Source organism: Microtus pennsylvanicus, chromosome 15 (genome assembly GCF_037038515.1).
Source record: "Microtus pennsylvanicus isolate mMicPen1 chromosome 15, mMicPen1.hap1, whole genome shotgun sequence".
NCBI classification, from domain to species: Eukaryota; Metazoa; Chordata; class Mammalia; order Rodentia; family Cricetidae; genus Microtus; species Microtus pennsylvanicus.
Window position 1 is genome coordinate 26,461,165 of NC_134593.1, and position 26,638 is coordinate 26,487,802.

General features: G+C 48.8%; 1 protein-coding gene across 4 annotated transcripts in view; it reads right to left on the minus strand.

Moving 5' to 3' along the window:
- The window catches only part of Dpysl2 (dihydropyrimidinase like 2), a 103,927-nt gene that overhangs the window by 39,853 nt on the left and 37,436 nt on the right, over nucleotides 1-26,638 (minus strand). For all 4 annotated transcript variants that reach the window (XM_075950276.1, XM_075950279.1, XM_075950280.1 and 1 more), the window contains 2 exons: nucleotides 24,004-24,092; nucleotides 21,490-21,674 (listed from right to left, as the gene is read on the minus strand). In XM_075950276.1, coding sequence (XP_075806391.1) covers nucleotides 21,490-21,674; nucleotides 24,004-24,092 — 274 coding nt within the window. The remainder of the gene's footprint in view (nucleotides 1-21,489; nucleotides 21,675-24,003; nucleotides 24,093-26,638) is intronic.

Here is a 26,638-nt window from a genome sequence, read left to right on the forward strand (position 1 = left end):
AGCGCCTGTCACACCAAGGGAGCTGCCGGCCTCTGAAGTCCACCCCCCAGACTTCCTACTCACGGGTTGGGCCTGGTGGTAGGAAGTGACCCATACCTTCCAGGCTTCAGGAAGGTGACTGGCAGAGAGAAGGCCGGTCGTCTTCTGACACTAAAGCCCTTAGAACAGCACCTCTGGCCTTCGCTGCTTGCCCCAGATGAGCCTGCATGTTCGCAGCATCCAATTCAAGAAACACCCACTCTCCTCTCGGGCAGTCATCAGTGGTGAGGAGGGGACTCGGAAGCTGTTATGGTGTCATCCTCCAGCTTGTATTTATTTCACAGCAATCCCGTCATGGGCATAGCGTCTGAGCGCATCATAAAGTAACATCATATACCTTCCTTTGAGTCTCAGTGTGGGTGGGCAGGGTGGGTGGATGTCCCTCTGGTCACAGCTGGGAGACATGCAGGCCCTGTGGGCTATCTGCTGTAGTCGTTTAATGAGAAATGCCCCCCCCTCCAGGAGATCAGGTGGTTGTACACTTGGTCCTCAGTTGGTGGCACTGCCTGGGGAGGTTTGGAATGCTTAGGAGGTGTGGCCGTGCTGAGGGAAGTGAGTCACTTTGATAGTTCTCAACCCCGCCCCGTTTCTACGTCACCCTCTGCTTCCTGAGTGTGGGTGGAGATGTCATCTCTCTCCACTTCCTGCTCAGTCTGTGGCCACGCCTTCCCCACCATTACCGCATTACCGACTCTATCTCTGAACTGTAAGCCAAAATAAATCCTTTCTCCCCTAAGCTGCTTTGGCCATGGGGTTTTCTTACAGCAACGGAAAAGGAACCCATCCAAACTAGGAATGTGAACCTTGCCCCCAACCTCCAGTGCCAACATCTTCCAGGCATTGTGTTAGGGTGGTCCTCCGTTGCCACACCCTTGCCTGAATTCCAAACACATGTAGGTTCCCTAAAGCAGAGGGCTCTAAAGGGAACCCCAGGATCAAAAAGGCAAACACCCCCTTTTGTGTGAGTAAACGTTCACTGGGGGCATCAGGTTGAGAGCTTGTCAACACGTTGGCACCTCATAAAATCCTTTCCTCCGTGCAACTCACACATGGGCTCCTGGCAACCCAGATCAAAGGCCAGGCTAATGAAATCTGGAGCTGAGGGTCATTTATAACTCGCAAATCCCTCCAAGAGATGAGCCAAATGACAAGCAGTAATTCCCTGACTCATCAAAAGCAGACGTGGAGGGATGAGAGCCCTCAGGCCATCTGCAGACAGCAGGAGGTCAAGATTTCAAGAGCAGGTCTACCAGACTCAACTAGTGGGCATGGGCCAGGCTCTGGAAGGAAGAGAAGGCCCAGAATGACTCTCTCCACCACAGACAGCCTTGCTTGATTTTGAGGGCTTGATGGTTGGAGCTCATTCATTCATAAAGGTGGCCCAGAGCCACGTATTGGTTTGAATAAGAACGGCTTCCATATAGCCTCATATATTTGAATACCTGATCTGCAGTTGGTAGAACTGTTTGGGAAGAATTAGGAAGTGTCCCCTGTTGAAGGGAGTGTGTCACTAGGTGGGGTAGGGGAACTTGAGTTTCAAAAGCCCAAACCATCCCCAGTTAGTGCTTGAGATCCCTCCCTCCCACTCTCACGGTTGGGAACCAGATGTAAGCTCTGAGCTACTGCTCCAATGCTAAGCTTGCCTGCCTGAAGCCATGCTCCCCCACGATGATAAAAGACTAGCCTTCTGAAAAACTGTAAGCAAGCCCTCAGTTAAATGCTTTCTTTTATAAGCTGCCTTGGTCACGGTGTCTCTTCTCAGCAACAGAGCAGTGACTAAGACAAGCCACATGGTTGGGGAGATAGTGGTCAAAATGTTTGCTATACAAGTATTAGGACTAGGGTTCAGATCCCAGCATGACATAAAAGTCACGCACCTGTGACCCCAGCACTGGGGACAGCAACAAGCATGTCCCTGGGACTTGCTGACCAGCTAGTCTAGCCAAAACAGTGAGTTTCACTTCAGTGAGAGACATTAAGGCACTACTTCATAAAATAAGGCAGAGAACAAAAGGGGGAGACATTTGATATTAACCCCTGATCACACACACACACACACACACACATCAAAAGCCTTGAAACCTTAGCCAGGCAGTGGTGGCGCACGCCTTTAATCCCAGCACTCGGGAGGCAGAGGTAGGCGGATCTCTGTGAGTTCGAGGCCAGCCTGGAACTACAAGAGCTAGTTCCAGGACAGCTAGGGTTATTACACGAAGGAATCCTGTCTTGAAAAACAAAAAAAAACAAAAACAAAAACAAAAAAACTCTTGAGACCTGACAATTGATCTGGAGAAGCCCTCAGAGGGCTTTGCACACGAGGCTGTTACCATATGACCACAAAGCCAGCTGACATAAGATAGCTAGGCAGCCTCTATCTGGAGAGATTTTTGCAACCGAAATCGAAAAGATATCAGAAGTTTTCCGGGACAACCTACCACTTTCCTGACAAAGAATTCAGGTTCTGGGAAAGTCTTGAATGTTACATAATCAGGGCTGTCAGGACGGCTCAGTGGGTGGAGGTGCCTGCCCCCAAGCCTGGTGACCACATGGCAGAAGAAGAGAACTGACCCCAGTAGGTTGTCTCCAGCCTCCACACCATGGCACTGACTCACCATGTGTGTGCACACCCTGCATACTAGATAAATCCATGTGTGCGATTATTAAAAATTTAAAGATGCATAATTAGATGGAATTTAACTCAGGTCTGAATCCTAAATCTCTATTTTTTTTCTTTTCACTATAATAGAAAAAAAAGTTACCCATAATCCCGTTGCCTTATTAATAACTATTCATCATCCATATTATTCCCCAGATCTGTCATACAGGTACATATATTTAATGTGGGTGTAATCACAAGCTATGCTCATTTTTAGTGGCATGGGGCTTTATTTTATCCTAAGAGCATGGTTGTGTTATCATCTTCTTGACCCATCTTCCAATGAGTTATCCTTGGGGGGTGTCCATTAATTTCACAATTTCCCTGAGGAACAACTTGTGGGTTTTCTACATTCCCCAATGATGCATTAATGTTCTTATGAATATACTCATGTTCCTAACTGGTCCCCAACTTCAGCTTCTTCCCTGAGGAGAGGATGCTGGGGTCAGCATAAAGGGATGGACTGTGGGTCTCAATCCAGTTGATCAGAGTGAAATGGCTCCACTCTGCCACCAGCAATTCGAGGGGACGTCACTCTTGATAGTCCTGGTGCTCCAGTTTACAGGATTGCTATTTAAAGGGGCAAACACAACACCCCTTTCACCCCTCTTGGTTGCCTTTGTTTTCGAAAACTGGCCACTTTCCAAGACCCATCTAGGAGGCCCAGGGAACACACGAAGGATTCAGCAGGCCAGCTGTGCAGAATGAGTCACGATCTCATGAGAGCCGGGGCCAGGGGCCACTTGTGTCATTTCAGTCCTAGCTCTTGTTCAGCCTTTCTTCAGCTATCAACCTGCTTCCAGGCCAATTCCCAGCTAACACCGACCCAGCAGGAAGGCACAGTGGAGACAGGGTTGGCAGGGCAGCCCAGACCCCAGTTCCCAGCACTGAGGAAAGCCATGTCCTGCCTCTGCTCCATGTTCATCTCCCGGCACAGACAGTTCATAGGAAATACCATCCCTGCCACAGAATGACGCAACTGTTGCCTGGAGAAGACAGCAAGGAGAAGCAAGGTGAGCACCCTAGCCAAACCCTTCACTCACAACGCTGCAGGCAGGCTCCAGGCTGCGCAGCCTTTTCCAAGCAATGTTGAAGTCGCTGGCTGAGGGAGGGGTGAGGTTCCTGCTTCCTGCCATTAGACATGCACTCTGGGTCAGACTCTGAACAGACGCCACATTGACAGCAGCTCATGTCCCAGCACCAGAGAGAGAAACACACTCTGATTCTGACGGGGGTGTTGAGCCTGGAATTCCTCTAGCTCTGACATCCTGAGGGTGATTTTGCCCAGCCCTGCCGGCACCCTGCTCTCAGAAACACTGCAAGCCCCCACGCTCTCCAGCCTTCGTGTGCTCAGGGAAGACCATGGGGACTCACTCATCTGAAAAGACAGAATGACATGACGTTCAAAGAAACGTCAGCAGACCAGAAAAAGCACATGACCCTGAGATCAGGCCCCAGCACTGGAACTACCCACTCCTGCCTGCAGGAAATGAGGCTCTGACAGCCAGCAGGTTTGGCCTTGAATCCCAGCGCCACCCTGGATGAGGTCTAGGAAGCTGAGCAAGTTAACTCCTCGGTGCCTCATTTTCTCCATCTGTTACAGAGGTATAGCATCAGTGTCTCTCCCATAGTATTGGGAAACTGAAACCACAGTGCCTAGCTTGTATCCGAGTACCATTTCTCTCACTGGTTGTAGAACTTCAGGGTTCTTGGCCTCCCTGGGCCTCGGTTTTCTTATCTGTAAAACAGACATTATTCTAGTACCTGTTGTGATTCAGCATATGTCAAGACCTTACACCAGGAGGTCCTCCTGCCAAGCCTGCGTTGAACGATTAGTTGACAGAGGAGGATAAAAGCTGTTTTGTGCCATTCCTGGCCAGTGCTGTAGCCCCTAAAGGGTGAAGCTCCCCTTGGGGAGACCAGCCACATACCCCAGAAGCAGGGGAGGGGGATGGGAATGAGGGTGGCCTCGAGCAGGGAGTTTCAGCGGCGAAGAACGGGTGTGGGGAGGAATTGGATAAAGGCCCTGCAGAGGGAAGGCCAAGGCCACCGTACCACAAGAAAGGCTTGGAACTCTGAGTCATCCCCTCAGAGGAACAGGCTTCTGCAGAAACAGACCAAAACCCAAGGAACAAGATGAAGCTGCCCTATTTACAGGACAAGTGGGTAAATCGCAGAGATCCGCTGAGGAGATACCTCAGTTCCTGGGGAGATTCCCTGCACTATCCCCACCACCCCACCCCATGCCTGGACACCAGGATACAAAACAAAACAAAAGAAAACAAAACAAAAAACCTTCCTATCGGGAAAGTGTTAGGATCAGTGTAAATTCTCTTCCCAATGTCAAGAGGACTCAGACAAGGGGAACAAAGCTGCCAATCAGGGCAGATAACAAACTGGCCTCATTAGCAGGGCTCTCTGTTATTCCACTAAAGAGCAAAGCAACCTGATCCTAGAGGTTCCTAGAGATCTCCCCAAACATCAGTCCCATCCACAGCAGCCTTTCAGAGTGCTAGGGCATGCTTGCGTTCGAAACCCTTAGGGACGCTGGAAGCCCAGGCTGGCAGGATGCTTGGCTTCCTCCCTTCCCCATGTGTATATATGCACACAGGTGTGTGTGTGTGTTCATGTGCACATGGGTGGTGTACATGCATGCATATGGAAGTTCATACGTGCATGCAGGCCTGTACACGAGAGGGACAAAAAAGGGGTGTGGTGGGTCCTTTGGGCCCTTTAAGGGAAACAGAAGAGACACTTCCCAATTTTCACCACAGTCTGCCAGAAATAAACTCCAGACGATGAGCAAATTCCAGAAAGAGTAAAGAGATGTGACGAGCCTGGGGACCACGGGGGACAGCCTAAAGCTTTTCCACAAGGGGTTAGGTCAACCCTCCCTGGCCAGGCTGTGCTCTGGGAGCGCCACCTCGAGAGGGGGGTGGCCACTGGCTGGGCTTGCCAGATGAGGTGGCTGGAGAAATATGTCATTCATGACACTTCCTCTGTTTGTCTCGGCTTTCGGTTGCCCTGGGCTACGGGACCACAGATTTGGTGCTGGCTTCCCAAAAATAAGAGATTAAGGGACAGGGTGGAACAGCAGAAGAGAAAGAAGAAAGAAGGAAGGAAGGAGAGGTGGGGGAGAGAATAAGTTTTAAAAGGTCATATACTACAAGGCTTCCGTGTGCAAAGAATACAATCAATTCAGTTTTCGTTCCAGAAGCTTCCTTGCCCAGAAAACAACCCGAAGACTTAGTCTTCCCACTAGCAGGGACTAACAGCAACACACACATTTATTTGTGCAAAGCTATGTTAGAATACTCCCAAAAGCCCAAAGGCCACAGACAATAACAGGAAAGAACACTGTGCCAATCCACGAGAAGGGTTGTGTTTACATTTCTCTTGCTGTCCACATAGAAATACTACAGCCTGATGACAATGACCCTTCTGTGAAAACACAGATTGAAACAAACAATACAGTGTTCACACCTATATTTGAGGGCACAGTTTATCGATAATACATGATTAGCATACCGAAAGGAGCACTTAGGTCAAACACTAACCACAGTGTATTTAGGGCCCTGTCAGTACATGGACAAACATCCCATCCTTGTGACAAAAGCTGCCAGGACAGTTCCCTGTGCAGTCGGGAATAGATCAGCTTTCTGGGCTTGGAGCTAAACTAAGAAACAAAAACAAAGGAGCTGGCCTCCAGTGTTTGTTCCAACATTGCACAATGCCTCTCACATCCCCTCCAAATGAAGTCCCACAGGGAAGGAAGACTCGGTGAGGTCATCTGTTGACTGGGCTCAATTTAAAGCAAAAAAAAAAAAAATGATGGGTGTTTTCCTCCTAGGAATCTGGACTGAATTCAAAAGCATAGCACAAACCATTTCATGGCCTCACTGGAGCCTGCCACAGCCACGACACTGACCAGTGCCTCCCTTTTCCACTGGGAATGATGCCTCAATAGGCCTGTTTTGTCCCCCAGTTAATTAGAAAGACTGAATAGAAGCCAATCTGGATGGTGCCTGATAATGCTGTTGAAGCCTGATAAAGGACTTGTGCTTAGCATCCAGGTGTCGCAGGCACATCACCGCCAGTGTGCTCACAATGACACAGGCTCACAATATGCTCTCCCTGTTCCCAGGAACAACAGGGGTCAGGAAGGGCAACCTGGGTGCCAAGCACAGCTCCACATGCAAAAGCAGCTGAAAACCGAAAAGTTCATCCAATCAGCCAAAGAAAACGCTCAATGGTCATTTGTTTTTATCAATAGCTACACCACTCTTCTATTCACCTATACACACAAATGTATTTTAAATACAGCACTAAAATAGTATCATGTATAAACTATTCATCGCTAAAGCGCTCCCTTTAAAATGAAAAGGGGCGGAGTCCATTCAGCACAATGTTGTTTGCCTAATAGTCCCAGAATTCAGAAAGTAAGGCAGGAAGATCTCGTGAGCCTAGGAGTTTAAGACCATTCTAGGCAACAAAGAGACCATATATCAAAATAAATAATAAATAAAAATAAACTAATTACGGCACTTACTGCCAAGCCTAATGACTGATCAGCCCCCAGATCCACACAGTAGGAGGAAGGTACCAACTCCTTCCTTCAGCTTTTCCTCTGCCCTCCACACGCACGTCATGAAGTACACGCATTCACGTGCACATGAACGCAGACACACTAAGAGGGTGCTGGGTCCCTGGAGCTGAATTGGCAGGCAGTGGAGAAGAAAACAGAGGTGCTGGAAACTGAGCTCGGGTCCTCTGCAAGTGTAACACGTGTTCTTAACTGCCGTCTCCCCGGGGCCACCTTTTGAAATTTTTGAGTTTACAAAAAGTAATCACTGAAGAATCTTTCTTTACAGCAAAACTAAAGAGGGGCTGAAGAGATGGCTCAGCGGTTAAGAGCACTGCCTGCTCTTCCAAAGGTCCTGAGTTCAATTCCCAGAAACCACATGGTGGCTCACAACCATCCGTAATGAGGTCTGGTGCCCTCTTCTGGCCTTCAGGCATACACACAGACAGAATATTGTATACATAACAAAAATTAAAAAAAAACTAAAGAATCTTTTTTTTAATTTAACTAAACTTTTCTCTTAGGTAGCCTATATGGTATCAGATTCTTAAAATCCTTAGTTTTGTGTTGCTCCTGTAGAAAGGATATGTAAATTATAATTTTCCTTTGGTTATTTATGGCTTATTACAGTCTATAGAAGTGTTTAACCTTAGTACGTATTTTCTAGCTGATAATCTTAATAAACTTTTCTATAAAGAAATAGCAAATATTGTCTTCCATCAGTCCCCTTGAATAGTTAAGGAATGCACTGAAAAAAATGTTGCAATAATTTCATTTGCTTTGTCCATGCAGGCAGTAGTTCTGAGTCCCACTTTCCTGTGGTGGCCCTGACATCCAGAAATCCACCTGTTTTCAATGTACCACCTTGAACTTGTCACGTCAGGGTTAGCAAAGCAGGTTTAAAACCTAAGTTCTCAACAGAGTATGCACATGACCTTAATGCTAGCACTGGGGGGTGGGGCAGGGACTGATGCACTGCACAGCACAGCACAGGTGAGCCCTGAGGATAACTCACTGAAGGAAGAAGGCCAAGCACAAAAGCACACAGGTTCCGATTCTACTTACATAAACTGTCCAAAACAACCAGGTCCATACAAACAGAAAATGGATTCATGGTTTTCATGAGTGTGGAATGCGGAAGAAGACACTGGAGACCCCAAACCTGCCCCAAGGCCAAACCCCCTTTCTTCAGCGCACCACCCAAGAAATGACTAGAACAAAGGAGATCTCAGTTCAGTGTCCAGCTCCACTACACCCTCAAGAGACAGAACGACGTGGGTGGTATAGCCAGGACTCAGAAGGACTTCCTCCCATGATCTAGGATGCGTGACTCTCTCCTGAGCTGGAGACTGTGCCCGGCAGGAGAGATGCCCCAAGTGGGGAAGGAGGTGGTCCATGGGCTGCCCTTCCGTGTGAAGCAGAAGCTCAACAAAGCAAATTCTCATCCTCGGGAAGACAAGAGAGATGTCTCTGCGGATGGTGAGAGGAGAGAAAACTGCTATGTCCCCCTCCCCCGCCAGCTCACAGCGCTAAGATGTTTAAAATTTCACCTCTAAATCCTTATGTCAGTGGTGCGTCAGAGGCAGGGACTTTAGGGGGTGTCTAGGGCTAGAGAACGTCATAAGGGTGGGAAGCCCATGACGGCATTGATGACTTTACACGAAGCGGAAGAAAGGCCAAGCCCCGCCATGTCTCACCACGTAGCCCCTCCCTCCTGTTGCTCTGCCACAGCCCCACTGCCCTCTCCAAAAACCGCCGCCATGTTCTTGGACTCCTAGACTCTCATTAATGAACCCCAAACCCTCTGCTCTTCATAAACAACCCAACCTGTGGGATTTACTTAGAGCCACAGAACGCAGCCGAAGACAAGAAGTCTCCGGCAGCCACAGCTGAACACTCTTAACAAGAGAGAGACATCAGGGGACAATAAGAGTGTGCCTCTGGATCAGAGCAAAAGCCACATCAGAGCAAGGAGGAACCCTTTACGGAAAGGATGGAAGCCTGAGAGACGGACGAGAAAACAAGGGCCAATGCTGAAGTCACTTGGCAAAACAAATTTCATCCCCAAATCTCCAGGGAGTCAGACAGTCTTAAAAACCAGCTGGGCTGTCAGAAGGGAAGCCAGTGGGCCACCTCCCCCCACCTCTGTAACTCACCCCAGTTCTATCTAATCTACAACACCCTGAACATTTTGTCAAAACGCTAGGAGGCAAGAGAGGCTTCGGGCAAGCAAGAATAGCGAGGCAGACAGGGAGCTGCTCGTCGGAGCTAATAAGCTGCAGTCCATCCCAGAACTAAGGTCTCCTGGTTGCCTCCTTGATGTGTCCTTGAGAAAGGGAGGCCTCAAATTCTTTCCACTACACCTCATGTTTCCTTAGTGAATCCCTGGGATAGTCACACAAAGGAAAAAACAATACCGAGAGTGGCAGTCTCAACCCCAGACTGTTAGTTCCCCTCCCCGTCCTCGGCCTCTCTCAGTTTCTGAAAACACCTCCTTCCTGGACTGTCTCACAGTCAGCTATAGGGAGGGCTGAGCTGATGCACCTCACAGAGACATGGGAAAGAGGGGTCCCAGACAAAGTCAAGGAGCCTTGGGGTGGGGGGCTGCCTGCCTGAGGGCAATTGGCTCAAGCTGGCCCTACATGGAACAGGGGCTGTGCCGCCCATAAGGGGAATTAAGTTAGACTAGTGAAATCATGGTATCAGTCTCTATGAGGACTGCAGTCCAAATAGCCCTCTGGGATGCAGGGGGAATCTAGGTCATGGAGGCAGGGCTTCTGTGCAGAGACCAGAGACACTGGGTAGACCACCATGGTGGCAAGCCTCTCCTCGTGGGTGTAGCCGCCCTCTTAGCGGGAGAGGTACACAATAACGGATCATTTTCTCCCTCTCTACCACAGAAAAGGGAAAGGCACTTTGAAGTGAAGGCTGGTTGGAAATGCAGGACAAAGCCTGAATACCAGAATAGTCCTGTTGCTGGGGGATTGGACAAGAGTCTAATCCTCCAGGCAAACTCAAGGCAAGGGCTGTGCCCAGGGTTTCTGTGGCATTCACAGACATTGTAATTAATAATAATAATTAAATAACCAAATAAATAAAGCCACAAATACTTTCGGCTGCGGAAACAGCTTAGTTGGTTAAGTGCTTGCCTTACAAACATGAAGACCTAGGTTCAATCACCAGATTCCACATAAAAAACTTAGACATGAGGTCAGGTGGTGGTGGCGCACAGTCTTTAACTCCAGTACTCAGGTGGCAGAGGCAGGCGGATCTCTGGCCAGCCTAGTTCCAGGGCAGGCTCCAAAGTGACGGGAGAAACCCTGCGGGGGGGGGGGGGGGGGCAAACAAATAAACAAACAAAAACTTGGACTTGGTGGTAGTTTTTTATAATCCCAGAAGTGGAGAAACCTAGCTTCCTTAGCAAGTTCCAGATCAGCGACAGACCTTGTTTCAAAAAAAAAGCTAGATGGTACTTGAATAATGCAAGTACGCGCCCACGCACGCATGCACACGCATGCGCATATGCAACCAAGTTCTCTGGCACTGATCCGCAGATAGATCAGAACCGCAGTCCTTATCTACGCCCAGGGTAACAAAGTCCCGTGGCTTCTCTGGGCCCCTTCCCATTCCTTCAGTTCTAGCCTAATAATCAGCTCTTGACTGTCAAGGTCAAAGGGAGGACAGGGCTGGAAATGGAAGCCTAGGGTTTGCAGAATCCCAGCGCAATGAATTGATTAGCTGCACTCGCAAATGAACTTTCTTCTCAGGTCCTGTGACAAGGACAGAATCTGCCTGTGATTCCTGCCGGGTCTGCAGAGGAGTCCAGAGGGCATCTATAAGGCCATTTCTCATCAGAGTTCATCAGAGGACAAGTAGACAAAACAAAAGAGCGCCTTACTGGTCCAGCAACACGTGTCTGACTTGCCTGTGAGACAGTCACAGCGTCGCATTAATAGGATATAGACGGAAGTGCATCCACTGGACAGGACCTTAAATGTCTGTCCTCAGCGAAGTTCCACGAAGTTGCAGAGAATGACCCAATACACAAGCAAAACTTCTTGAGCTATGACTTCCTGTCAGTTCCCACTTCAAACTCTGAAGCAAAAGTTTCTTTTCTTCCAAAATATTAAATGCCCACAACCCGTGCCCCCACACAATAGGTTTCAGAGTAACCCTGAATACTTGTCAGGGCTTTGGGGACTCCTGGGTTTTACAGTGGCTCTATTCAGCCTGGCTTCTACCTATTGGGATGGGTGCTGATAAGAACTAAAGCACAAGATAAACAATGACAGTAACAACCACCGCTAAAGGGAAGCAGGAGAGGTACCCGCCATATGCCTCTTCCTGAACAGGCCACCCACGGCAGAGATCAGTGCTTAGATATTGGGAGCCAGGATGTGGTCCCTTGGTGTGATGCTATGAAACAAGAAGCCGAGGCTCCCAGTGCCCACCCAGAAGGAAATGAGCTCTGCCTTCTGGCAGGTTTTGCCCAGGCCCACTTCCCTGAGCCACAGGCACTACGTAACTAAATGGTTCATTAGCCCAAATACCCACTGGAAAGGATCTGTCACCAAGGCTGGCAGAGGAAACACCCAAGGTTGTGGCCTGGGATCCTCGGCAAGCTACAAGGCAAGCTGGTGGAGCAGGGGATATGGGTACTGGCTCGGGGAGAGATGGACACCAGGAAATAGACTGCGCAGCAGAGCCACTATGGAAATCACGGAGCCCAGTGTGCACAGTAGCTCAGAAGAGGCACAGCACGGGCCTCATTTGAATTCCAAAGACAGTCGAGAACTGGCACCCACTAGGAACAATGTCCTGGGGGCACAACTTCAGAGCTACGGGGCTGCCAAGGAAATACAGACCCCAGAGTGAAGAAAAGTAAAAGCTACAGTTTTTACTCTCGTTTGTCCTTGTTTTTCTTGCTGTGTTCAAAAGAGGAACTGCTTTATGTAGGCTTGAACATAAAACAGACTTTGAGCTCTCTTCCTGATGAGCTGGGTCCAACAAGTACTGTGAAATAACACACATGGCCAGGTGGTAGGTGACTGCATCCTTCTGCATCCTCCCAGAGGAGACAGACAGATGGCTGATGAATGACAGACAACACATAAGTGGGCAACTCAATAGATTATAGCCAGGAATAGATACATTTAATATCGTAATCGATTAGCTAGACAAATGCCAACATACACATTAGATTGATGTGTATGTAACAGGTTAAATAACAGAGATGAATGGATGACAGACAGACAGACAGACAGATAGACAGATGTAGATGGGTGGGTCATACAGTGAGTGAACGGTAGCATCCCCGGAAAAATTGTAAATTGAGACCCCAACCCCCAGAAGGATAGCAGCAGCGGGTGAGGCTTTAGGAGGTGGTGACGCCATGAGTGGGCTTATCGCTCTCACTAAAGAGGTCCAGGAGAACCCCCCAATCATTTCCACATCGTGAAGACACACTGAGAAGACAAGCAGCTGTGACTCAGAAGGCGGGCCCTCAGACGCCAAATCTGCTAGCGCCTTGATCTCAAACTTCCCAGCATCCACAGCTGTGAGAAATACGTTTCCGTGGTCTGTAAACAGCCCACATATGGTATTCTGTCATAGTAGCTCAAGAGTAAGTAGGTAGGTGGGTAGGTAGATGGATCTTATCCATGGATTAGAAAGATAGATAGATGATAGATAGATAGATAGATAGATAGATAGATAGATAGATAGATAGATAGATAGATGATAGATGATAGATAGATAGATAGATAGATAGATAGATGATAGATAGATGACAGATAGATAGATAGATAGATAGATAGATAGATAGATAGATAGATAGATTTAGATAGATGGCAGATATATGATAGACAACTTATAGATGATAGAGAAAAGATAGATGGTGAAAAAAGACAGATGACAGGCAGACAGATAGATACAACATGAATAATAAATGAGCAATACGGGCCAGACCAACAGATGAAGATGGACAAGCGACATGAGATTCACACACACACACACACCAGGATTATCACAATAACCATTTTGTAAATATCATGGTACAAAAAACGTCCACAAATCTCACTGATTCTGTACATAACCATAAGAAATAACAGCCTTGTCAATCTCGCAGATGTAAAATCGCTACCTAGAAATGCGTTAGGACGGTGGCTTCCATACAGAGAGCACCAGCAGAGAAACCACGCTCGGGTCTGATTCTTGGTGCTCTCCTGTCACGGAAAGCTCATCCTCTGAAGTGGGCCAGTGAGTTGCACCTAGCCACAAGAGCAGAGCCGCGATAGAGGATCTGATTGGTTGTCCTGAGTACACTGATTCTATGTCATTACCAAGATCTTTTGATTTCTTACATGCAGGCTCCCCACAAGGACGGACTTTAGTCCTGATCTATCATTAGAGGGAGACGAGGTCGTAAACACTACTGAGGCAACCCTAAGACGGTAGGCTTCTGGCAGAATCACAGCACAGCGGGTGGCCCATGGCCTGGGGATGGCAGTCACCCCGCCTAGTGTACCTCTGCCCTGCGCTCCTCTCATCCTAGCCCCCACCCCTTCTCCTGCTCACTGCCTCTCCCACTCACTCCAGGTCCTAGGCAGTATTGGGGAAAGAGCCAAGCGAAACCTTCCAGACACCAAGGACAGCAACAGAATCCGGAGGCTCAGCCCCCTTGGTTTCCAAAGATTTTTGAGGAGAAGCGGCTTTGCAAGCCACGCCCACAACCAGGTCCATGCAGTGAGGCAGAGAGGAGAGAGCTGAGCAGGGAAGAGCCCAGCAGGCAGCCTGGCTTCTAGAGACCTCGGGAACATCCACTCGGTCCATTTTATCAGAAGCCCAACTGTTAAAACAAGATCTTAGACGTTGGAAGCTTCCAAACTAGCAAGGCTAAACCCACCTAGAAATAGAAGTTTCTGTGCCTGGAGTTTGTTTAAAACTCCCCAGGGGGCCCGAGTGTGCGATTATACTTTTTAATGTTGGCCAGAGATCACTACAAAATTCCCTCTACTGGAGAGGGGCCCTGAGCCACCCCACAACCCAACTTCAGGCAGCATCTGCTCTATCATTAGGGGAGCATTTCAGTCACATTCTAAAGGGGCGGCCTCCCAAATGGGTTAGCCAGGAAGGGCTTAATTTCTACTCACGGCAACCCCCTTCACCATTAACCACAGCAGCAAGGCTGACTAATGGCAAAGGCTTCACCCAACAATGGCAACGAGTCTGAGGCAGAGCCCTCAAAACCCGAAGAAATAAGGGATCATCACTTGGGAAGAAATGGGGGGGGGGGGGAAATGGCTACTCAAAGAGGAAAAGAAGGACATGAAAGGAGCCTTAAGGGAGAAACTTAGGGCCAGGGCTATCAATGATGAGGGAAAAAGCAACACATCCCTTGGCCAACCAGTCCCTAAGGCACTCAGTTTTGGTTTTTTAACCATTACACACCATTTATTGTGTATACTGTATGACCAGGTGTGTGTGTGTATGTTCTGCATGAACAGGTATGTGTACAACCTGCAGTGGTCTAGATGAGAAACGCCGCCCATTGTCACAGGCATTTGGATATTTGGTTCCCTGTTGGTGGTGCTGTTTGGGTAGGTTTAGGTGGTAGAACCTTGCTGGAAGAAGGGGTCAGGCTTTCAGAGTTGAAATCCTTGAGCTACTTCTAGTTCACCCTCTTTGCTATGTGCTGATGGCTGAGGAGCTCCTGACGCCGGCCACCATGCCTTCCTACTGCCATGATGGACTCTTATCGCTCTGGACCACTAAAACAAAATAAGTTCTTTCTCCACTAAGTTACCTTGGTCACAGTATTTTATTATAGCAATAGAAAGGTAGCCTATACCGAAGTCAAAGGAAAGAAACCTCTGATCCTCTGATGTTGGTCCTACAGTGCTCTCCACTCTGTGGTGTGTGTGTGTGTGTGTGTGTGGGTGTGGGTGTGGGTGTGGGTGTGGGTGTGTGTGTGTGTGTAGGCAGGTGTGTGTGTTTGTGTTTGAGATGGAGTCTTTCACTGGCCTGGGAAAGACCAAGCAGGTTAGGTTGACTGGCCAGGAAACCCCAGGAATTGTCCAGTCTCCTCAGAGTGTTGAGATTACAAGTTCGAATCTCCCTACCATGCCCAGCTTTTGTTGCATGTGTTCTGGGAATTAGCTCAGGTCCACAAGCTTGCATGGGAAGCACTTTAGTGAATCCCCAGCTCCTATGTTGAGCAGAAGGAGGGGTGCTCGCTGGCCTGGCTGCTAAGCAGAGTGAAGTTCATTCCTGAAGTGACTAAGCACACTGCCTCTGTTTACTAAACCCCTTCTACCCTGTGACTCAGTACGGAAGCTGGCCAGGAACAGCTGCAGCATCACCACACTGAGGAAGGTAAGCACTGCCCTTCCCCAGATTCGCGGATGCTCCAGAATCTGAAGGGGTAGGGCAGCTACCAACAGGAAGCAGACGAGAGAAAATGGGGGCAAGGGCCCAGGTCTTCCACAGCCCAACACCCACCCCTAGAGCTACACACATTAGTTCTCTGTCAGATGTGGGACAAATGGCTGTACAGGACCACTATAAAGCAACCCGCCAAGGAGCCAGTGTAGCTAGCTCCCAGAGAGCCATGGGCATAAAGAAATGCCCCGAGCTCTCAGCCCTGCCCTCCGGAAGTCTTTGCCTAGTTTATTTCGCTGGGATATAGAACAGGGGATCTTTAGGTCATGGAATCTTATCTACCAACGGGAACCCTGAAACTGGGACACTGAGCCATGGAAGTCTGGCACTCATTCATATGAGGGTTGGAGAGACCTGACTGTAGCCCCAACATGTTCTCTGCAGCCCCCTACACACACTCCTCCTGGCCTCAGCCATCACTCTCACTAACCAGACTGAGGGGAAAGTTTCTACGTGTCTGGACACCCTAGGAAAAACCAGAGAAGAGGTCCTACAAGCATCCAGGAGGTCAGACTTTCCCGGATCCGTATGTAACACCTACAGCCAGAGTGGAGACTGAGATCCGAGAGAAGGACAATGTTTCAATGGATGAAGACCATCCCTTCCTAAGCTGGTTTGATCTCTAAGGCTGGACTACCAACTCTCAGAACCAGGATACAACAAAGAACCCCTGGTAACTCCCACAATGGCCCTGAAATGGATCTGTGGGATGGAACTGCTTTTCGGAGAGAAAATTCACATGAGACATGAGTGTGAGACCTTCAGGAAGGGCTCTCCAGCTCTCCAGAATGTTCCTCTTTATTCTCCTCAGCAACAGGTATCAAGCAATTGGCACAGACAGCCACCCAGTGACACCTGAGCAAGTCCAGAGAAGACCTTCATGGCCTTAGGCAAATCACGTAGGGTTTGGGAGAGATAAGACACTGAATGGGGTGGGGCGCGTCCACGCGGACAGTATGTGGGATAACGTGGCTTTCTAATCATGACCACAGGCAGATTTTGTGGTGACAACTTTGGTCCTAGACTTGGAAACTTCAGTGTGATGTGGTTGGGTATTTGGTAAACACTTTCTAACCAGAGTCAAGCAAGTACTGCAAAGGGAATAATCAAAGTATCCGTTACAGACACATTCAGCTCTCCCTGTGTTCACACGCAGGCTTGCCACAGGCAAGGCGCAAACCCAATGCCACGCGGATGAGCAAATGACAAGCAACGGATGTACCACAGTGGTACTCTTGAGCCACGTCCCCTCAATCTTCCTTCGCCCACAGAAAAAGCTGGGACAAGTACAAAGGGTCCTGGGAAAGGCTTCTGAGTCCACCAGGGTCCCTAGGGACGCATGGCTTCTGTCGCGCTACTGTCCATAGGCAGCAAGTTCTCTTAGCTATGCAAACCATCGTGCGTCTCCAGCTCCGGCATCTATGCAGGGACAATTCCGGGAGAGAGCCTGCCCCGTCCACAACCACAGGCTGACAAGCCTGAGCTCTGGGCTCTCCCCAACTGCTGGCAGAGCTGAGCACAGCACTGGTGTTGGTCGGTGTGGCCGGAGCACTAAAGGAACAGTCACTGCCATCATACTGAGGACAAGACACAGACTTCACAAACCCTCATGACCCAGTCATGCAGCGTCACTCAAATCAAGAGCCCTTGGAGTTTTCTTTTATCCATCCATCCAACCATCCATCCATGCATCATGCATGCATGCATCCATCCATCCATGCATCATGCATGCATGCATCCATCCATCCATGCATCATGCATGCATGCATCCATCCATCCATGCATCATGCATGCATGCATCCATCCATCCATCCATCCATGCATCATGCATCCAACCATCCATCCATGCATCATGCATGCATCCATCCATCCATGCATCATGCATGCATGCATGCATCCATCATCCATCCATCTATGCATGCATCATCCATCCATCCCTCCTAGCACTGACCTTGCTTGGGTGGAAAACTTGAAAACAAAACAGAGGGCTTCAATGGATACATTACATGAAACTAGGTGCCACAGAGTATGAGATAAAAGTCCATCTTTTGCCAAAGTACAGAGAAGTTACAGGTTCCAGGAAGAGGGGTACCTATGCTGAACCTCAAAGGCGGTGAGGAGTCTCACAGACAGAAGGAAAGACAGTCAAGGAGTCAACAGGCATCAAGACTAGTCAGCAGGTTTGCCTCACATGGCAGACAGCTTGGATTGCGTTCTCTGAAGAAGAGGAAGGGCACGGTGGCAGGCCAGGCTTGGAAAAAAGAGTTCAGCCACAGAAGGTTGGGGCCAAACTAGAGGAGCAGGAAGCAAAGGCAGGAATTGGATGGATGTAGAGGCAAAATGTCCTAGCATGAGTGAAGACCCAAGGAGGCTCTGGAAAGCAAGCCTGTGGGACTACAGAAGCAACGCTCTGGAACTGGGTGCTGGAGACACAGCAGAGGAGCCATTGGGGGGCACTGTGCCCAGGTCCCCCACCTCTAGGAAAAACCTTGGGTTTAGATCAGCAGCATCAGCCGTAGCTTCTACCCCTGGAGATTTCAGCCTGTGGAGCCAGCACAGGCTTCCGAGGGATGCCCCCCTCTGTGTTCACAGCACCTGATAATTCAACTCACTCCATATCCATTTTTTCCTTTTATTGCATCTTACCATATCAGTGTGGACTTCTATTGTCATTAAGTCCTGCGCTGGTTAGTTTCTGCTGTAACCGTGACAACCTAGAATCACCTGGGAAGAACCTCAACTAGAGAACTGCCTCCCTCAGGTCGGCCCGTGGCCAGTGATTGACGTGAGAGGGCCCAGCCCACTGTGGGCAGCACCATCCCTATGCCTGGGCCGTGTAAGAAAGCCAGCTAAACACGAGCCAGAGTGAACAGTGAGCCACGCTTCTCTACAGCTCCTGCTTGATTCCTGTCCTGACTTCTCTCAAGGATGGGCTGTGGCCTGGAAGTGTAGGCTGGCAAAAATGCTCTCCTTCACAAGCTGCTTTCGGTCATGGTGGCTCTTAGAGTCACAGGAAGCAAACTAGAACACACCCTGAAATAAGACAGCACGGTAATAATTTTCCCAACATTTCCATCGCATTAGGTGTTATGAATAAGACAGCATGATAGTAATTTCCCCCAACATTTGCATCGCATTAGGTGTTATGAATAATCTAGAGGTTATTCAAAGTCTCCAGGAAGGTGTAGGTAGACAATATGCAAATACTATGCCAGTCTTACTGTGGCATACTCAAATTTTAGTACCCTTGTGTGTGGGGGGGTGCTAGCACCAACTCCCCATTTTCCCAATGCAAAATTCCAGCCACTCCCACAACCCACCTCCAGTCGCCGCCATGACTATGGGGCCAGTTTGGATGCCCTACGTCTGGTGTCACTGCCCACCCATCCCTGGATGGAAAGGGCAAAGGGCATCCTGCCACCCTACACTTGGTCCCCTCACAAAGATCCCATTGTGTAAGGCTCAGCAGCAGCTTGGCTTGATGCTAACTATATTCTGCTGGTGATGTGTCACCTTCTTCTACACTGGAACACGCGGCTGCATTTTCTTCAGCAGGCAGCAGGGCTTTGCCAGACAGAAACGGAGCCTCCAGGGCCAAGGAACCCACAGCCAGAAGGAAAGAGGTGAAGATTCACCCACCAGTGCAGGTGACAGGGATTAGAGGAGGGAGGAGGGACGAGGGGGAGAAAGGTGTGGGCAGTCTTTGTACCAATTTACCCAACTGCTTGTTTCTACAACAGCCAGAAGCCCTTCAAGTTTGCACTTGAAAACACCCAAAGCCTTTCTTTCTGGCTTCAGCATGTACTCAGGAAGCCAGGGCCCCGTTAAAGAAGCAGGCTCTGAGTTACACAAAGCTATGCCCCTGCCTCACAGAGAAAGCTTCAGCCACATACTTACGCAGAATATAAGTGAACCCAGCAAGCAGAAGACAGGAAAAAAAAAAAAACCAATCGCGAGTCCTCACCTGCACCCAGGGGGAGAGCAGTGAGGCTGCTGGGAATCCTGCCCGCATCAGCAACCATGGTTTTGGCAAGAGTCGTTGCCAAAGCAACGGAAGTAGGGCGTGGCAACCCTGAGCACCTTTTTACCCACAGACTTTCTCTTTCCACCTTTTACAGTGCTGTGGTTCGAACTCAGGACCTCCCATACATAGTTCTACTGCTGAGAGAGAGGCTCGGCCCTTCTGTTCTAGGAGATCTGTTCATCAAACCCCCTTACTGCTGAGCTAAACTGCCTGCACCTTGAACCCGCACTAAAACGCTATCACATTACATCCCAACAGACAGAGGTGGCCATCATGCCCACTGCCCTTTCCTGGAAATCTCCTTGGGGCCCTCGAGGGACCATCTTAGAGTCCCCTAGATTAGCACAAGACATACTGAAATGCCTCACCTAGGGAAGGAAGCCCACAAGTGCTACTCAGAAACGAAAGGGGATCAGGGAAGGTCCATTCATCCCAGTGAGCCCCAAGCGGCCAACAGAGCAGCAAGCTAAGGTGTGGTTTGCATGATAGGCCCTCCCAGGAATGACACCCAAAAGACTGGAGCAAGGCAGAGCAGCAAGGAACACCCCAAAGGATCTGCCTCACAGGTGTGACAAGGGAACAGACTGCTGTCCCTAGTGCTTCAGATTGAAGACTAGGATGATGGGAACACCAGGGAGTCAGGTGTGATTTAAAATGCAGGAGACATGGCACAGTGCACTTCCAGCTTCAGAAAGACAGATGGGAATCTTCTAGACAGACTCCCCAAAGTCACAGTCATCACTGAGAAACCCCCAGGAAAACAGGCTTCAAAAGGCATCAACTGTGGTCCTTTCCATATTGATCTGAACCCTCTTTCCAACCCCACTGTTAACTCTTCCTTCATGACACAGCATACTGACTTTTGCTCTTGGATAAAATCCCTTTTCTAACACAGGACTCTGACAGGCCATTGTGCAGTGCCCACCTCCCCAGACCCCTTGTCAAAAGGCATGCCGGAATCAAACCGTTCACATGCAAACCCGGAGCATGGCTGCTATGACCAGTGATTGACTCGAGAACACGAAACCCTGAGACTGACACATGAGAGGGCACCACCATGTGTGCCTACAGCATTCCTGTTTAACAAACAGCTAATACCAGCAGGCCTTCTTCCAAGTATAGTAGCCTAGCTCATGTAGTGTCCAGCGCAGGCTACAAAGTATTCCCTCTATTGAGCTTCACATTATTGGAATGGAGGTTTCAGGCTACCACTCCATTTGCTCTTGAGTGTGCTGGTATATGCCTATCATCGAAGCATTTGGGAGGCAGGGAAATAAAACCAGTCACTAAACTCTGCTACACATAGGGATTGAGGCTAGCCTGGGCTACGTAAGACCCTGTCTGGAAAACAAACAGAAAATGCTCCGTCTATCCTATCTTCACTCTGAGAAATATCCTTGGAATTTTTGGAATCTAATATTTGTGGCTTCAAATGCCATATTTTCATAACCCAGTCACATGCGGAAGTCAAGGAAGACAAAAGTACCAGATGAGATGGAGCTGCAAGCCCTCCTCTTATCTTTCAGAATTCCCCCAGAAACCCATCCTCAAGTTCAACTGCAGACACAGAGCTTAGCAGAATATGAGGCTAAGGGAATAAGACAGTTTACTTTCTCTATGGTCTCGCTCAGAGCTCTGCTCAGCTCGCCAACGTTACAATCTAGCAACAAGGACTCATTCCCACCCCCACCCCCACCCCCACCCCCGCTGCTCTGGAGCCACACTAAGGTGACAGTGCCCAAGCCTTACTGATCATGGTGGTTCCCCCAGCCAGGGCCGCCTTGGTTCCCTGGAAGAAGTCATCTGCTGACGTCATCCCCTGGTCAGGCATCTGGAAGCGAGTGTGCACGTCGATTCCTCCAGGGATCACCATCCTGGAATGGGCTTCAATGGTCTTCACGCCCCCTGGTACAATCAGGTTTTCTCCTATTTGCCTGAGAAAGCACAGTCGGTGAGAGAGGCGCCAATGAGAGGCGGAATCAAATCGGATCTGACATCTGTCCTCATGGCGCTATCAACAGACCTTCACACCATGGCGAGCACTTCTGTTTGGAGTCATCCCTATCATCCTTCATGGGAGCACTCCCACCCACTCCTCATCCCCAAACATGAGCAGATGGGGAACAATGAGGAAAAACCAGGTACGGGGGCTTGCATGACCCCAGCAACCTGGGAGACTGACACGGGGATTACTTCTAGTTCAAGTTCTGTAGTCTTGGCTACAGAGGGAGCTCCTGACCCACCAGCACTGGAGAATGAGGCCCCTGTCCTCAAAGCACAATTTACACAAGGCAGCAAACTCTTCATTCAATGGCTAGTTCTCAGAGACCCCAAAGCTGGAATACTGACGAGGCCCCCAACACTTATATGATGTTCACTCTGCCTTCTTCGGACACGCCATTCGGCTAGTTTCCCAGGACAGTTCGCGCTAGAACTATCTCCCAACATTTGTTTTCACGGTTTTCCTTTTCAATGTAGGGAAAACAGAGGTGGAAAAGTGTAGAGAGAGCAAAACAAGGAGGGAAAAAGAAAACTAAAAAGCGAACACTGAAATTCCAATAGTCGTAGAATATGGAAGCAGGTGCACATGGAGTCAGATAAAAGTAGAAAAACAAAAACCAATGCTATTTGAGGGGGAGGGGTGTTGTGGCAGTGTTTTTGATTTGTGTTTGAGGGTTTCATGTTTTGTTTGAGACAGTGCCTCTCTACCAAGCCCTAACTATCCTAAAACTCACTCTGTAGTCTAAGCTGGCTTCAAACTCACAGAGATCCTCCTGCCTCTACCTCCCGAGTGCTAGGCTTAAAGGTGGCTGCCATCCCAACCAGCTGTAGAATTTTATTTTTGAGACAAGATCTCATCGTTCAATTAATTTGTTTAATTTTACTACATCTTTTTACCAGTTTTTTTTAAGGGAAAATTCATCAAGGAGGAGTTAAATTTCTAAGACAAATAAACATGACTAAAAATAGCATCGGGCCGCCCCATTCCGGGCCAGTGTCCTTCGGCCAGACACATCATGCTCGCCTACGATCGGGGATGCAAAAGGAACAAGAAAGTCATAGCCTGTGACCGCCCAGAGCTGAGGCTGTTACAGACAAACACACATGGAGAAAGCATTAACTGTGGAAACATTAAGACCCATTCTGGCTTCGCCAGTCAGGGTGAGCGTCCAAGCAATCGCTGCCAGCGCAGCTTGCCCCTCTCCAGACTCACTAGCTGCGAGAGTCTGATGAGCGTTGCTTATTTAAACGATGTCGTTCGCTGGGTTGCTTGCCTTCCAACAGATGTGCTCTCTCTCCAGAGCCCATGAGCTGTCCCCAGAGGAGATGCACGAAGATACTGCTGTACACTCTGCTCCGTGTACCCTCCAGAGTCCCAGAATCCCCAAACCCAGAACCCAATACACAAGCAACACGGGGTGGCCTCAATGATTCTTCAAGAATACAGCAGAGATGGAGAAATGGCTCAGGGGTTAAGAGCACCTGCTGCTCTTCCAGAGGTCCTGAGTTCAATTCCCAGCACCCACAGGTAGCTAATGACCATTCATAAATCTAATTTCAGAGATCCAATGCCCTCTTCCAACTTTCAAGGGCAGAGATGTGGTATCCATACATACATGGAAGCAAAACACTCACATACAGAAAATAAGTCTAAAAGGAAAAAAATTGAAAAAGAATGAACCCTAAAACCCCTCCAGCATCAGGCAGTCATTTATCTGAGTTGCTGATAATTAACTCAATATCCCGTGGCCCTCCCTAATTAAGCAAGCGGGTACACATCTTAGCAGGACAGGCTGCTGTCCACCTTCATGTGCTGTGACTGAGCACTCCATCCCAAACGACAACAGTCTAGGAAAACCGAAGCACATGCAGCCTATCGTGAGCCGAGCCAGGAGGCGGCTGTGTCACCTCTGCTCAAAATAGCAGATTACATAATACATGGGTGCTCATGTGTGCTGTGACTTCAAATTCCCTGAATCTGAATTCCCCAAATTCATTAATTACCACCAATAAAAACAAGCTTAAAATATGCTAAATTGGTCACTTCGGGTTTTTCAGCAGGGCCTGACTAATGCCAGATGCACATTGGACCAATGTTACGACATTCCCAGCCCAAGCATAGAGTCATTAAAACTTGAGACTATTTACATGAAAGAAGCTAAAGTTTAGGAACACGGTGTCTGGGTGTGTGTGTGTGCGTGTGTACGTATGTGTATGTGTGGGCAATGCATATGTACATGCATAGCACAGAATCATACTTACTTGATCAGCCCATCTTCCATGTATATGTCGGCATAAAAGGACTGGTCATCATTCACAATCTTGCCACCTTTGATCAGAAGGCGATCACTCTGTAACAAAGAGAGGAACAAGGTCACAACATATAACTGACCTAGAAGAAGCACCATTCTCAAGGGGGGGTGGGGGGGCTAAAGGCATGTTTTCACATTCAAGAGTGATGCTCAAAGTCGGGGAATTTGGGGAGGTACCTTAACCAAAGTGAACCTATGCTAGGCAGGCTGTTCATCACCTGATGAGTAAGCTCAGCCTACATAAACAAACCATCTTTTCAAGAATATCTTAGACCTGAAAACAAGAAAAAAAAGAGGGGGCATTATAGAACATTCCAGCTAAAAAAGACAAGGCGTTTGAAATGATTTTTGGCTAAACCTCATCTTTGAAAAAAAAATCCACCCACGTGTAGGAAAGTCATGTCTTGGCAAACTTTTTGTCGGGGAAAACTGACCAAAAGTCTGTTGTCATAGCATATGCTACACAAACACAGGGGCTTCAGCCATAACAGGCATTCAGCTTAGTGTGTCCACTCTGTGTTCGTTTATCTTTGTGGTAAATCACAGCGAGTGCATGGACAAAGGAGGAACTATAAAAACGGACACCCATCTAACAAGTAAGAAACAAGAGTTTTATGATAAATTAGACATGGGGAATTTTTTAAGTCTAATACCGCTACAGATGGTTGACCCACTTGAGTGTTAAAAAAAAATAATACTAAAACTAAACTAAAGGCTAATCCAGCAGAAAGAGCCAAGAACATGTAAAAGAAATGCTATCTTCTGACTCACAGCTATCCAAGACACTGTGGATGGGGTGTATGTGATGTCATCAACCTGGGAGGAAGCACAGGTTGGCTATTGCAGAGCCATTCCCCTTTTATTATGCTACGCCTTTCAAAGAACAGCATTCATCTTGAGAACAGTCAGCCCAGAACTCTAGTACAAAAGAAAACCTCAGCAAGTACTACCTGCGCTTTGCAACTACCTAGAAAAGGGAAATTTTCCTTAAAACAGACACATGATGCTACAGAACAAAGAAAACAAGATACAGTTGTGCATAAGCTATTGGGCTTAGAAGGTATTTATTGCTTCCGTTACATTGAAACACAAGGTCGGTTCAGTTTTACACTGCAGGGTCTTCTATCCAGATGTAGGCACTGGGAAAGCCTTGTCATCATGGAGAGGGTAAATTAAAAAAAAAAAATCTTTACCTTTGTGAAGTGAATGGGGCAAGATTCTGCTGCTGGGACACATGAGGAAACTGAGGCTCAGAAGGCTCAAGCCTGAAAGGACCCCTCCTTTTCTCCCCTGAGAGGAATGTCTGTAGTCTGGCAGTAAGTCCGGTCCTTCACTACCTCCCCTTCCTCACAGATGTACCTGTCAGTGCCATCACTGAGAAAACCACACCCCTCCCCTCGACAACGGGCTGGAGGGGGGGGGGAGAATCAGTCTGTTCAATCTAGAGCCTTCTAGAAGGCTTCTTACATAAGAGGCGGGCCACAGTGACAGAGGGAGAGAGAACCAATAGGTCCTAGGGTATAGGACTAGATATTTTTCAAGGATAGAGGGGGCGCTCTTTTCAAAAGTGGTCATGGTGGTTGCCTAATTTCGCCCTCCCCATACTGTCAAAATGAAATTGTCTTATTCGTGCAGGAAGACAGCTAATCACAAGAGGTTTGCAGGAACTCTCCCCACCCCCACTGCCCAGCTTCCCAGATGCGGTCCTTCAGGGCAGTGAACACTGTATGTTGCATCCTGTGTGTCAATCCTTTGGGATCTGGTACCGGGGATTGGAGGGAGAGGGGGCTTCAAGAAAGACTAGTTAGTACCCACATAGCCCAAGCTAGAAACCCCAGGCACACGCCCCCTCCTTTGGCCAACTGTTCTTACACCACTCCTGAAAATGGGTGTGTCCTTGTGCACCAGGGAAAGGAGGCCGGGGTCCCAGGGCCCCAGAGACAAGGAAAGAAAAAGCTCGCCCTCAAATCCGGCTTTAAAACCCATCTTCACTATTTGGAAGATGATTTCAAATCTGCGTGTCGCTGGGTCATAGCCGGCCACACGCTGGCCAGTGCAATCGCACAGTATTATATAACAATGAATTTCCTTGGCGATTCTGCCTGCCCGGGATTTCCTTCGAAGATGTAGAAAACATAACCGGTGAGATTTTTCCCCCCAGTAAAAGACGCAAAGAGAGGACGAGGGTTGGAGCACCACCCGCTGCATTCCCGAAGCATCGCGAATTCCTCCCAGAGATGCTTGGCAGGGATGAACGAGGCCAGCACCTCGGCCACGGTGATCATTGTCTAGGGCAGGCCGAGCCATCTGCGCGAGTCGCAGCCAGCAGTCAGCGCCATTACCTCCGCGAGCTTGCTCGCTGCTGTCCCCAGCGCCCACCCGCCCAGCCCGCTTTGTATGCGCCACCACAACCGCCTCCCTGGTGGCGGAAGGGGCAGGAAAGATGGAGAAAGAGAGCCGGGAGCCCTGCCAAGACCCCAGCCCCAAACCACAGGGCTCCTCTGGTCCTCCGGGTCCACAAAAAGCTCCCGCCCTTCTCTGTTTATCATCGAGTCCCGATCCTTCCTTCCCTCCGCATCATCCCG